This window comes from Tympanuchus pallidicinctus, unplaced genomic scaffold (assembly GCF_026119805.1).
Source record: "Tympanuchus pallidicinctus isolate F22 unplaced genomic scaffold, pur_lepc_1.0 scaffold22, whole genome shotgun sequence".
NCBI classification, from domain to species: Eukaryota; Metazoa; Chordata; class Aves; order Galliformes; family Phasianidae; genus Tympanuchus; species Tympanuchus pallidicinctus.
In genome coordinates this window covers 18,644,952-18,658,959 of record NW_026294739.1, presented here as the reverse complement: position 1 = coordinate 18,658,959, position 14,008 = coordinate 18,644,952, and the positions used below count along the sequence as shown (strand labels likewise).

Here is a 14,008-nt window from a genome sequence, read left to right as displayed (position 1 = left end):
TTTGCTGGTTGCAGTTTTTTCAGCCCAGCTGTGAGGCTGCCATTTTCGTGTTGAAAATCTCCCATTGCAGATCCCCCAGCAAGGCTGCTGATGTGAGTAAAGCTAGCAGGTATCATTAACCTGGGTGGGTGCTAGCAAGAACAGCTATCAGCAAGCTCCTAGTGTGTAACATTCAGTGAATGAATGACAACGCAGGAATTAGGGCTGATGCTTCCTTGGTTCAACCCTATCCTGTTCCTCTCATTTGTAATATATTTAGAAAAAGGGTGTTCTTTTATTGTTGTTGTTCTTCAACTGCATCAAGTTTGAATCCAGAGGCTGTGAGTTAAAGGGAAATGGAGATGTGATTCAGTGCAGACAGGAACCAGGCAAAATTCCTCTACTTACTCACTTTGGTGCCAATTCTTTTCCGTTCTAATCTTCAATCTGATTTGTAAACCTGTTGTGCTATGTATCTATGCCTGTGTGTTCTGCAGATTTAAAAGCCTAGTTTCTTTACTTTGGGGTTTGTAAGCATTGAAGTTGAGAAACACTGTGGCAATGTATGTAATGTTTATGTTTTCTTAGCCAAGAATTGATGACTGTAGCCAGGAGCAGGGAGGGTAGTGATAGGACAAGGAGTAACAGTTCTAAATGAAAAGAGGGTAGATTGAGATTGGATACAAGGAAGAAATTCTTTACTGTGTGTGTGGCTGGATACTGGCACAGGTTGCCCTCAGAAGCTGAGGATGTTCCATCTGTGAAGGTTCCCAAGGCCAGGTTGGATGGGGCTTTGAGCAACTTGATGTGGTGAGGAGTGTCCCTGCCCATGGCAAGGGGTTGGAACTGGGTGGGTGTCGAGGTCCCTTCCTGCTCATCCATGATTCTATGAAGACCTTTATTATTTAACCAATACAGCAATATTCTACAGACAGAGGTTGTAAATGATTCTTCTGCAGACATTAAAAAAAATACCCTTACATAAGTGCTGCTTTCCCTCTTCCTTAAATGTACTGGATTGTATAAAAGAAGGAGAATTAATGAGATTGTCTCCTGAAAACAAACTGTCAAAAAAAGACATAATGATTTCATTAGTAGCATGGAAAAAAAACCAACAACCTCTCCCAAAGACTGGAGTACATTTGTGATGGTATGAGAGTTTTAGCATTGTACAGAGTACTGGAGTATGAAGCACAGTATTTACTGGAAGTGGAGGCATTCTGAATATTGTGAGTACAGATCAGCATCACATGGGATCTTAATAGTATTACTGTTCTTGCTGTTTTTTATAGTTTCAGCAAATAATATTACTTGACCAAATTGCTTAGATTCCTATATAACTAGAAAATACCATGTGTTGTGTGTGTTCTGGTTTTTTGATTTTTAGTGAGAGGAAATAAACATGCATTAATTAGGGCACTTGTCTGAACTTGAGTTAATTTGTGACACCTGGGAATTTCCAGTGTGATATTCTTGTGCCTCTACCTTACCTCCCACATTACGTTCTTGTTTAGATTTATTTGCATACATGGGTACCTCTTAAACATTCTTTATCTTTCATATTTTTTGCCCAATTAATAGGGTGTGAAGTTGTTTCTACAGGCAGAAAGTGAAACAGTTGAGTTCCTAGTGGCTGAGTGTACCAGCCAGCCCTATTAGCTGGGCCACACAGACTGTACACCAAAAATACTTCTCAAGAAGTAATCATGTAAACTGTCCTCTTAAGCGAGCTCATATGGACTGATGAATGTGCTGGAGAAGTTGACATTATGTGGAGTTCAAGGAAAGTACATTCCCACGTTTATGTCAATCTGTGTGCATGCAAGAATTTATCCAGACCAGGCTTAATTCGTGGCTTTTCTTTAGTGAAGAGAATTGCTGAGCTATTTATCCACTTTGACTGAGAAAGACGTTGCGTATTGAAGGGGAAAAACAAACTTCAGTTTTTTCTGCTGCTATGAAATTTGTCTTGGATCACAAGGTTTTCATGGAGAAAGGTTAAAATGAAACATCCAAAGGAGAGCAGTGATACTGAAGTCAAGTTGGTGCTCACATACTCCCCCTCCCGTAGCCGTTGCTTTGCCCAGTTCCAAAACCAGCAGTGTCTTGCTTTGGGGCTGCCTATGGGTTGTTCCAGGTAGCGTGTCTTTCCCTGACCAGCCTTTTCTTGGAAGTCCATTGTGTGCAAAATAATTTCCAGGAATTTACAAGCCTGTGGAAGCTTGTCTGCATGTGGACTGTTGTGAGCACAGAAGTATCTTCATGCCATACCGTGCTGCAGGAACAAAACCAAACTTAAGGGGATTGTGAGTGAGAGAGCACACTTCATTCTGGCAGGAAAACTGTTTTGTGCTTCATTAGCACAGATTCCTGCAATTAGGGTAGGAAAGAGGAGATATTCGCACTCTATTTTTATGCACTTATCTGAGAAGATGAAAGGATCAGCTTCATAACTTAGGCAACCAGAAGTTGTTGATAGGAGATTGTCTTCATCATCTAAATAGGAGTGTTGCTGCTTAATATAACTTCACAGTGGTGTCCCATCTTGAATCTCACTGCTCTTTAAGGTGAACATAAATATGTTTAAACATGGTTTAATCCAAGCTTGTGGAAACTGAAGATACAAACAAAACGCTTAGTAGCTGCGGGCAGCTTGATCTGGCATGGCTTTAAGCTGCTGTGATTTGGTCTCTGGAGCTTCCACAACTGAGGCAGAGCCAGGGCAAGTGGGTCACTGTGCCTCTGCTTACATTTGCAGTCTCATCGAAGAAGCTCAGACAAAATAAACCTAACCTTAAACAAGCCATCCTATTAGAAACATGGCTCAAAATCCAGGAAAGTGTAGCACAGCACCCTAAAGGGGGAAAATCTGGATCCAGGGCTCTCATTTCACCTCACTGGTTACTTAAACCTTTTATTGTTTTTCCCCAGGGCTGTTTTTCACAATTCTGATTGACCCCTCTAGCCTCTCCTATTATTTGTCCCATCTGCTTTCATCCCTCCCTCGTCTCGTATTTCCACCGTGATCTCTGGCAGAGGGGAGCTGGATAAGCTATCTGCTCCATGATTTATCAGGAAGTTGGTGCTGGATGACGCAAGGCACCTCTTCCCCCAAAGGATCTTCATATTATCTCAAGAATTTGCAGCTTCTGCTGCTGCCGACAGTCAAATCCAGAAGACTGAAATCTGAGTCTGAGACTTTTTTCCTAGGAGTTTACGTAATTTATAGATATCCAACCAAGGAAAAAAACACAAAACAACATATCAACGCCGTTTTCATCCTGTTTAAATGCTCAGTAACTAAATCCCTGTGCTGGGGAGAAAAGTTACACAAAGGTCTCAGGGCTTCAGAGCAAGATAAACAGTGTATTCTCACCAGTTAGTAGGAGAGATAATGTGGACCACCGACAAAGGAAGGGAAGCAAATTTCCCTTATTTGGAAATATCTGGGCCATTGAGCCAGGAGGGAAGGGGGTATTTATAGTGAAGAGGTAGAACATTTCCTCCCTCCAGAGTACAAAAAAATAAAAACACCTAATAATTTAATGAACAATCCCTATTTGTCTGCCCAGATGTCCTGAACAATGTCTGTTTGTATGTTCATCTGGATTTACAAAGCTAATGAATTGAAATTTCATGTCCCGCTGAAGTTAATGGGATTTGTTTACCCATCAGTGAGTTTCCTTTTCTGAGAACGGATGGAATTTGACGTCCAGAGTTTTGAGAATTGCAATTTAAAAGTGAGCGAGCTTTCCTTTAGAATGAAGCAGTCGATTCATTTTCTCCATGGTTTATTATTATAGAAGGCTTTGTCCAGAACCTTGGGGCTCTGGGTTTTTTTTGTTTGTTTTTTTCTTCAAGGAGCTGTGCTTTGGAAGCAGCTGCTTTGATTTACTGTGGTCCATGTGACTTCTGTCTGAATTTCATCTCAGCAATGAAATCCAGATCAAGCTGAAATCCTTGTTGCTTTGCTGAAGCCTTCCCAGTGATCCATAATCAGGCGGATATTTCTGAGAAACGTTTTAAATATTCGGGAAGATTTGCAGGGGTGAAAGTGGCCATTGAAGTAATTGAGATTTTATGTCATCCTCAGCCCAGCACTGTTAATTGCACAGACAGTTCACAGGATCGCCCAGGTTGGAAGGGACCTCAAGGATCACGGATTTCCAACCCCCCGCCACATGCAGGGCCACCAACCTCCCCATTTAATACCAGCCCAGGCTGCCCAGGGCCCCATCCAACCTGGCCTTGAACACCTCCAGGGATGGACGGGGCATCACAGCCTCTCTGGGCAGCTGTTCCAGCACCTCACCACTCTCATAGCAAAGAACTTCCCCCGACATCCAATCTAAATCTCCCCTCCCTCAACTTAAAACCATTTCCCCTTGTCCTGCTGTTATCTAAATTTATTTAAATAAATAAAATTTCTCATCTTGGGTTGCTCTGATGGATGGTCCCCAAAGTTCCTGCAATCTGGCTACATTGTAGCTTTCATCTAGAAAGGTCAGTAACATAAGAGGAAAGCTAGCATAGGATTCTTTCAGAAAGCAAGATGACTCTGTGGCTGTTCACCTCAGCTAATGGTGAAAAATCCCAGTACAGGTCCCACAGAAACTCACTGTATTTCAAATTTGAAGTCTTTTTTCTCTGTGAAATCTAACTTTTAAAAACATGCAGATACTGTAAATAGTGCATAGAAACAGAATTTCTCCTTCGGTGTAAGTATTAAGACAAAATCAAGTGCAGTTAAAATGCCAATTTTCTGCTTTTGTCCTTCCCTAGAGAAATTTTGCCTGCTTACCTGCTCATAAGAGGAAAATAGCTCTGTTATTCTGAGAGTAAGAAATGGGTCATTCTGAAAGCCTAACATCTCAAAGCTCTTTCCATTGCCTGTAGCAAAACCTGAAGAAGACATTTATCCTCTTATTCAAGGGAGGCTGAGTAGCTGTGACTGAAGGCAAAATTTGGCTTGCACTTATTTACTTAGAGTCTCTTCAGCTCTGGCGGGCACCCGTATGCCTTTGTGTTAGGAAAGTGCTCTGCTGCCTTCTCACTGATGTAGCAATGGTGGCCAAGGAGATTGTTAATTTTGGCTTGGAGCTCCCTTTAATCCAGACCACTTCTGTAGCTCCTAGGGAGTTTGCTCCAGCTGTGCTGTCTGATTGTTTTCCTGCGCAAATATGCATATTTGCAGGTTATTTTGCAAGCTTTTTTTGTTTGATCAGGAAAATGCTTCTATTGTGTGTAATGGGCAGATTACCAAAAGTGTTTGTTGGCCAGTTTTTGCATGGTTGTAATTTTCAGGATTCAGAAGAAGCAAGTTTTATTCTAGGTGCAGTAGAGCTACCATTGTCTCCTTGCGTTGTGGATAGTCTTTTAGAGAATAGTGTTTCCTGATCAGCATGGTACTGCTGTCACAGTGCTGGAAAACCTCTCGCCTCAGTTTGGTAACACTGAAAACTTGTCAGAGGCTGTGCTTTATGGGAATTGTTTTTCGCTCACATGTGAGGGTGTGGGGATCACCTGTTGGCTGCCTCAGCTGGATCCATGGAGAGAAAGAGGGATGGAGACAAATTCGCAGGACAGCTGTCTGCAGCGGAGCTGTGATCAGTCTGTGAAGAGATGAGTGCGATTTTTGGTGCTGTCAAGATTGTGCTTTCCATCAATGCAGAACTCAGCGGAGAGAAAAGTGATGTGACCGCCTCTTGTTGCTCATGTCTGTGACTTTCTGACCTTACGTTGCCCAGCTGCTGAGATGTCTGTTGCCGTGACTGAAGGGAACCTTTTATTTCCGAGAGGAAATCTTGGGTCTGTAAGTTCCAGATAACGTCATTTCACAGCTGGCAGCAGCGAGGCCTGCTTTAGAGCCACGGTTTAGGAGCATCAGTACCTTGGTGGCACAGTCAGCCCTCACCACCTCCTCTCCTGATCTTGGAAGATCACGTAGGGCTTTTTTGACTGTGATTGTGGTAATAATAGTAGTGACGTGTTGCTCTGGGCAGGAGTTACTTCTGCCTTTGAATGACCGCTCAGTTCCTCAGACTTGGAGGGCTGCCTGGACTGCCCTGCCAGGGAGCACGGTGGCTCTGAATAGCGATGAAGGCAAAGACAGACAGGCAGTCATGGGCTGAAGTGACAGGAAATAGAGCTGAGAGAGGGAGGGCATGGAACAGTACGCAAATAAATGAATGGAATTAGGGATAAGGCGATGCCACGCATTCCAGCTGTCATAGAAAATCATGAGACGTTTGAAGAACTTCATTGTGTCTAGAAAAAGATTACCATTTGCTGGCAAAGCTTGCAGCTGAAATGAAGCATCAGATTCTGGCCCAGAAGCTGTGAGTCAGGAGCTGCGGGAGAATGGGAAGAGGGCTTTTCAGTCTCTATGTCAGATCAGAAAGTTTTATTGTAGCTTCACATGGAAGGCGTTAATGGCAACTATAAGCAGGCTGCTTGCAAACCTGAAAACTCCTAAAAGAACAGGAAGAAGAGCATTTTGCAAAGATGTAGCAAAGAAAAGGAGCTCTTACAAATCTATTCAAATCAGAAACGATACAGGAAAGGAAGAAAGTCTTGAAAGAAGAGAGGTAATGCTTGTTTAAAACAAGCACTGATAAACTCACATTATAGCAGTTTAGTCATCAGTCAGGTTGGGCAGGGTGCAGGAAGGGTCAGTGATTGAGTAAAATCACTTATTAATTAGGAAGTAGTGACTGTGTAATTTTGAGGAGAAAAAAAAGAAAATTTCCAAGCCTGCTTCTGTGATCTCATCAGAGATGAACTGCACTGAGCTGCTGTTCTCTGGTGGCTGTTCAGCAGATAACTGTGCAGTCCCCTCCTTGGCCAGAATGTGAATGTCTTACATCTCTCAGCTGCTCAACCTGTAGATATTTGTATTTTTAGCTACAAAGATGCTTTGTTCAACCTTACTAATAGCTGTCACACAGGAGCGCTTGCCAGCGTGGGGAGTCTTCACACATCTTGCAAGTGTGGATGCAGGGATTTGCCTGGCACCGCTTAGAGGAGTGCTTTGGAGTGCATTCTGTAGCACTTTAAATTATGCTAATAAAATCAGCAGAATATTAAATGGCTGTTCTTGGCTAGCTGCTTTTTTGTGAATCAGCTATGGCATTTTTCACTGTGGCTTCACGGAAGGGAAGCCTTGTGGCTACTGCATGTGGCAGCCCATGGAGCCAGTGCATGTTTATCAGCAGATTCTCATCTTCTCAAGCCCATGTAGCAGGGAGGCTGCTGTTGTATAGCAGCAAAAAACCAATCTGCCTAAGGTAAACAAAGGCAAAACTGCTTTGATACAGAGAATGAGCTAAAGCAAGTTGAAAGTAGGAAAGAGAGTTCTCTGAGATGTCCTATGTGTAAGTCAAGTCTGTTGTTGCAGTAGATTCAGCTTGTGCTTTCTATGTTTCTGTGGGTTATGTCATTGTTTTATTTGGTGTTCCTTCAAAACCAGCCAGCTGCAGCCATATGTAAGTGCATTGCGTCTGTTATCTTCTTTGCAAGATGTACAGAGTGCTTTCTTAAGATGAAAATTGTATGTGATATAGACTGGGCAGTTGCTGTATTTTCCTAAGAAAGCCCTTTTCTGCCTTCTAATGGACCAACTGCGTGTTCACAGTAGGAATTCACTCAGATCTTCAGCCAATGAAGCAGGAGTTGTTATTGCTGTGTCCCAGCAGTAGCCACAAAGAAGCAGAGAAAAACAAACCCAGCTTGTCACTTACACTCCATTTGTCCCTTGCATCCAGCATTTCATTTCTCTTGTAGGTGCAGCTGATCTTATTTCCCTTGCTGCTGCTTTCCTAGAAGAAATGTACATCAAAACAATACTGGGGGACATGGAAGCATTGAATGCAATTAACATTTAGTTTTAAAACAAATTTTAGAGGAAGTTATGTGCAGCTGAATGTTTCTGCATCTGCTTGGTGAGAAAACATCTGATGCTTGTCGAAGTGATAGCAGATATCTTTGGTTAAAGTTGCAGAATATGGATGCGAAAGAGGAATAAACCAGATGAACTGAATTTGCACTCCAGTTATTTAGAATGCCCAGCCACATTGGCAGTAGAAAACTGACAGCAGTTGTGGGAAAGCTATCAAGTTGAGAGTGCATCCTTTAATTTATGCATAGATTACAATGATGCTGAGGCATACGTTTCAGTAAATCCCAATGGCTAGGGATTCATTTTACTTATTTAGGTCTGACAGTAGATTTCTGGATGTTATGCAGGATTTCTGTTTTCATTGCCTTCAGTTACTTAGGGAGTAGCTTGACTGTAGATATGCTTTCCATACGGATTTGGTTTTGAAGACCACACTTATAGACATCAAGTAAGGCATTTTAGCAGGAGGAGTAAAACAGCAGTAGGGGAAGACTCTTAGAAATGGAGGACTAGTGTAACATGCACAGCAATTTATCTTTTAAGAACAGGATCATTTCAACAGTTGGATCTTTTCTTGAAGTTGGGCAGTGTCAGGTTCTGTAGCACAGATATGGGAGCTGCAGTCGTGTTCTATTGCTGATGTTTCTGTTAGCTTTGTTGGCATTAGCAGAAAGTTGAAACGCTGAGTATTTAGAACTGAAAACTCGTTCTGATATTTGTAGGCTTCATTGGCAGTCTTCCTCAGTGGGCTGTATTTTAGTGTGGCATGATTGACTGTTTTGAAAATAAAGACTTCTTTTCCGCTTTATGAAGCATTCAGTGCCTCAAGTAATGCTGCCCAGTTTAGGACCATTTAAGATTGTCGTGATCGTGTTGTTTGTATTTTGTTTATTTTTTGTAATTGCTATTTCTAAAATTAAACAAACAAACAAACATGCAGAGATCTGTTGGAGTGGGTATGGATGTGGTCATGTTTTGGTGCAGGATGAGGGACTCAGTGACCATGCGACGTCCCCACCAGTCCTCGTTTCTGTGACTTCACTGCAGTGTGGCATCTGAAGTTTTAGGCTTGTTCTTGTGTAAGGAGATACACATAATTTAATGTGTATTTCTACAGTCATTTAAAAGCAAAAGATCTGTATGTGTTCCAAAGAAGCGTGTGTCTTTAGCCTTGACATCGGCAGGCAGTTTACAAAGGAGCTGTGCTGTGTTCTGATCTTTGTTTCCTTGCAGCTCATAGGTTGTGCAGTACGTGACTGATAAAAGATCTCTCCTAGCATTAAAGCTGGTCACAGCCCCAATAAATCTGGAACAGATTCTGAGAAAGCATGTCATGTTATGACTGGCATATCTGTGAGCGTGGAGCTCTGCTTGAGAATTAGGCTGGAAGCTTGTGAAGTGCTGGTGCTGATGTCATTGCTTTGGAATGGAAAGGCTGTTGAAACAGTAAATACTTTCTGTGGCCAGAAGCTAAGTATTGAGCTGGACCTCTTCCTTTCTGTGGAGGAAAGAATGCAGAACAAACCTAAAATCTCTATTTGCAATGGGAAAATGTTAATTAGTTTAGAGCTTGCAGCTATTTCAAACCATTTACATACACAGCTGCTGCTCATGCAAACATGAAAAATATTCATGGAAACTTCAAACTTACCTGGAAATGAAAAGATTTTTTTTTTTTTTCTTTCTGTATTTTAAAGCTGTTCTTGGATTTCAGAAGTGTTGTTGGAAAGATCTGAAATTATATTTGTACCGTACGTGCAGAAAGGAACATAGATGCATGCTAACAGAAGCATATAATGAAAGGCTTTAGTTCAGCAAGAATTAGTGTTGAAATGCTGTTAGCACCAAACAGCTGCTGGGAAAGCATTGCGTATTTGTCAGGGACGTTTACTCTTGGTTATATCTGTGAAGCTATGGTGATGACCCAAAACTTTGAAAAAAGAGAGCTGGTGAAAACACAAACTGAGATGAGCTCCAGGTCTTACAGCTGGCTCCTCTGCTACAAGAGGCTGGTTAGCCTGAAACACTGGATCCATTTTGTAGCTTGGGTCAGCTCTAACGTCTCTTAGGCAGTGAGAGCTGCATGAGAGTTCGGCTTCTTTGCCCTCCCTCGGAGGACTCCATGAGCACTCACAAGGAATTTATCCCCACCCCCTGCTTCCTCCTAGGATGAAGAGTTTTGCCACAGCAGATGCAGGGAACAGATGTGGAGGGGAAAGCTTAGAATAGGACAATGACCAAGTGTTTCTTGGGCTCTTCCTTGACGTGACTGAACCGTTCCCAGTGTCAAAAAAAAAGGAAAGGAAAAAAGGAGTGTTTAACACCATGGTTTCCCTATTCCTCCTCCTATTCTTCCCACCTTTCCACCACTGCACCTGTGGCATCCTTGTCCCTAAGCACCCCTGTGAACTCATCTAGGAACAGTCACCAATGCACATTGATTAACGGTGGTCATGAGACTGTTAGTGTTACTGCAGAAAAAAAGCCTTTCCAGCACTTCTGTTATCAGCGTGGAGCACATGAGATGTTTTTTTTTTTTTCTTCTCTCTCGTTTTCTCTTTAAAAAGTGCTTTTGCTCCTTGTTGAGCTTGATGCTGACGTGCTGTGAAGGGGCTGCCAGGTAAGGCAGCGTCCTGCTGGGGTGGGATTCCGGACAGCCCCATTCTCCTTAGTCTGGTTCAGGAGACTGTGAATAATTATGTTTGTTATTGAAAGGAGATCAGCCATCCATAGAAGCTTGAGAAACTTTATGGCTCGTGAAATGGGAAACTAAGTATTTGAAATACTGTAAGAATGTTATGATATGATACAATGTTGTGAGCTTGTTTCTCTCTTGTAACTGATGGCTTCTGTTTTGTTAACAAGTTTTTCCATGGAGCAGATTTGCACTATTCTTTTCCTAGCTTTAAGACAGAGGTTGGGCTAAATCCTGAGCTCCCTTTCCACCTGAGCTGCTGTTACACATGTGCACACCTATTGCTTCCTGCCTTTAATTTTACACTTGCAGTGTTTCCACGTGGCGTTACCTATTACTCGTAAATGTCCACGCTGTGCCCATCGGTGTCCATGTGCTTTTAATATCTTAAGGCTTTGGTGTGCTTGTTGCTCAGAGCCACCTTATGGACTCACTGCCTGCCTGAGAGGTAATACCAAAAAATTGCTTGTAGGACTCTTTGCTGAGAAGCCTGATCAAGGTAGTATTTTTTAATTTAATTGATTATATTGTAATTATTATTCTTTATTTCCTGGGTGTTCTCCTGCTCTATTAGGTCCTAAAGTCAGTTCCAGTATTTGGAACAGTGTGAACCTTCAGCCTTGACCCGCGAAGGTCAGAGGACTTAGCACTGCACAAAGTGATTGTCTTTCACAGGAGAGGGAAGTGGGATATCTTGGAGCTCCAGGGTTTATTTTCTTCTGCTTAGTGTGACGCTGGTGGCGTCCTTGCTAGAAAGTAGAGAAAGAAAATTCAGCTCACATGTTTGGGATTTAAGGTTGAAAGTGATGCGTGCTTAGCTTCTGGGGGCTGTAATTAAGGATGACCTAATAACCATAAACTTTCAGTAGAATAGTAGCAGCATTTTTGTTGCGTTCTGTAGCCACAGAAGCTGCTTCTTACTAACGTCCCTTTGAGAAAAGCCTGCTGGTTCTTTGCAGTTTCTACGCCTGGATCCAAGTGTCCAGTTCTGCACCGGTAATAGCACTAAGGGGAACCCTGAGCTCTGAGCCCCTGCAGTTTTGGTGATGTTGTCACTTGGATCGGTATCTCAACCTTTTCCTGAGCAGTTTAGTCCATCTCTATAGTTTTCAAGTCAACACATCTTGCGCTGTCTAAACCCTGTCAGTTTATACAGTTTATAAAACGCTCGAAAGGTTATCTGCTATGGAAAAAAGCACTCATGTTATCCTTCTCTTATTCTGAATTATTATGACTTCATTCCTTTCCAAGTGGCTGAGACCAAAAGGAGTCCAGGAATGCACGAAGCAGCAGATCTGTCACTCCCACTCTGCACCTTGGTGAGCTGCGCTCTTGTTAGGAGAGATGGGCATTGATGTTGGAGGTCTGCCATCAGCATTCAGCCAGTTTGTTTCTGGCAGCCGAGTGGATGGAATTTTCAAAAAGAAGATGTACTTTTCAAAAGCAGGTCATGGACAAAAATAAAGACACATTCTTGGGCTGGAAGAAGTAGGTCAGGTTTGGGGGGAATCATTTGGGAAAGCTGTTGTTCTAATCTTAGCCGTTTTTCTTTATTAATGTATAGGGGTTTTTTGCTTCCTGTGTCAAATACTTTGTCTTTTTTTATAAAGAGACCCTACACATTTTGTTTGGAGGGGTGGGGGAGATGTATTTCTCTGCTTTGGCTAGCAAACTTTTACCTTAACATTTAAGAAAGAAAGAAAATATGTTCCTAGTTTTCCATTAGAGAACAGCATAGTGGAAAGCGTGGCCTCTCCGTGCTGCGGTCCAAAAGGAATAAAGCTGCTTTCTGTCACCTCATTACTCTGAGCTGATGCCTTACCTCTAGACTTCTTTGGGGGATTGGTGGGGGAAAATTCTGATTCCACTGCTCAGATGATTGCTTTTGTGGTATCTTCTGTGCTTAATTGATTCATCTAATCCGGGGGAAATTGCATCCTGCCCCACTGGTGGGGGATGAGGGAGCACAGTTGGCACATAGGGTCTGGCTTGGGAGCTGGAGGGAGCTGGGGCTCTTCCACAGCCATCGCCTTTGGAAGCAGGGTGGTGTTGCTCTGTAAAACCAAGCCCCTCAGTAACACGGTGGAGGACACCTCTACAGATAACCCCACTTTTCCAAATACGTGCATTTACTGCGTTTTCTCCTTTTCTCCTGTTATATTTTTAACACTAATTTCTGTACCTGTTTACCTTACATTTGCAATAGCAGAACATCTGTTGCTCGTGTACAGATAACCTGCATCTCCTATTCACAGCTTCCTGAAGGACTGTTGATAGAGCTGATATTTTTGTTTTGTTTCATTAATTTATTTTTCTTCCTATTTCCACATTCTCTGTTTTACAGAATATGATTCAGAAACAAAAAGGGTTCAAGATATTCTTTCTGGAATGGAGAAGCCACAGGTACGTGATCCAGAATTCCAGAATTGCCCCCATACCAACCAGAAATAGCAAATACGATAAGCAGATGATGTCACAAAATAGTGGTCACTTCACTGTGGAAAATCTGAGTGTTTTTTCTTTATGAGTTGTGGTTTCTATGCATATCTGACTCATTTTACAGGGATACAGTACAATAATAGCCATTGGGAGTAAATGTGAAGCATCCTTTAAACTCATGGGTATTAGGAGGAGTCACGCCAGCTGCCTGTCTGCAGAGAGCTCCCACTACTGACAGTGTCCTGGGGAGTCCAGCTCCTTGTGGTGCTTTACATGGCTCCTATCCCTTCCCCCTGGGTTTAATTTCATTTGTCACGAGCAATTTGTCCATAATCATGATTAAATTAAGCTAATTCTTTTGTTCAGTGGTAATCGCTGTATTCTGTGTTTGTCTTAACCATAAAAGCACACGAATTGTGATGGAAATTGAATCCCTGTGTAAATAACCGTAATGTTGGGTGTGACCACAATCAGGTAAGGTTGTTAAGAAATCTGGCTGTAAGGCCTTTGGACGTGATGATTTTCAAATTGGGTGCATCAAATGAAAAACCAAAAGGGTATTGTGGGCATGTAAATAGAATCCAGACACTTCAGGAGATTTTCTGGGAGAGAAGAGAAGAGAGGAAAGCACAGCAAGCACAAAAGTAGCATGGGTTTATTGTACAAAGCGAGTTAGTGTTCTGTGTGGAGGGGAATCTGACTCTTGATTTTGTAAAATGCTTGAAATGGAGAATGTGAGCTGTCATGTTTACATCTGCAGAGGTGAGAAGAGAAGCAATCTGAGCAGGTTAGCAGGATGTGGAACCTTCTGTAATGAGATTTTTATCAACCAGAGCACTTAAAGCGGAGAGCAATACAACATTACCATCAGACAAACACTGATTTTCCTTGAATTATTTCAAAAGTAGGAATCTTTAAAATAAATCCCAAGCATGACCTCCTGGTTCAGTGGTAATGGCACGTAGCAAAAGAATGCTGGGGATTATCTGCTACTGTCT

At 42.3% G+C, this 14,008-nt stretch overlaps 1 protein-coding gene across 3 annotated transcripts in view; it reads left to right on the top strand.

The window, feature by feature from the left end:
- Positions 1-14,008, top strand: part of FNDC3B (fibronectin type III domain containing 3B) — a 148,316-nt gene that overhangs the window by 75,561 nt on the left and 58,747 nt on the right. For all 3 annotated transcript variants that reach the window (XM_052685753.1, XM_052685755.1, XM_052685754.1), the window contains exon 7: positions 12,916-12,974. In XM_052685753.1, coding sequence (XP_052541713.1) covers positions 12,916-12,974 — 59 coding nt within the window. The remainder of the gene's footprint in view (positions 1-12,915; positions 12,975-14,008) is intronic.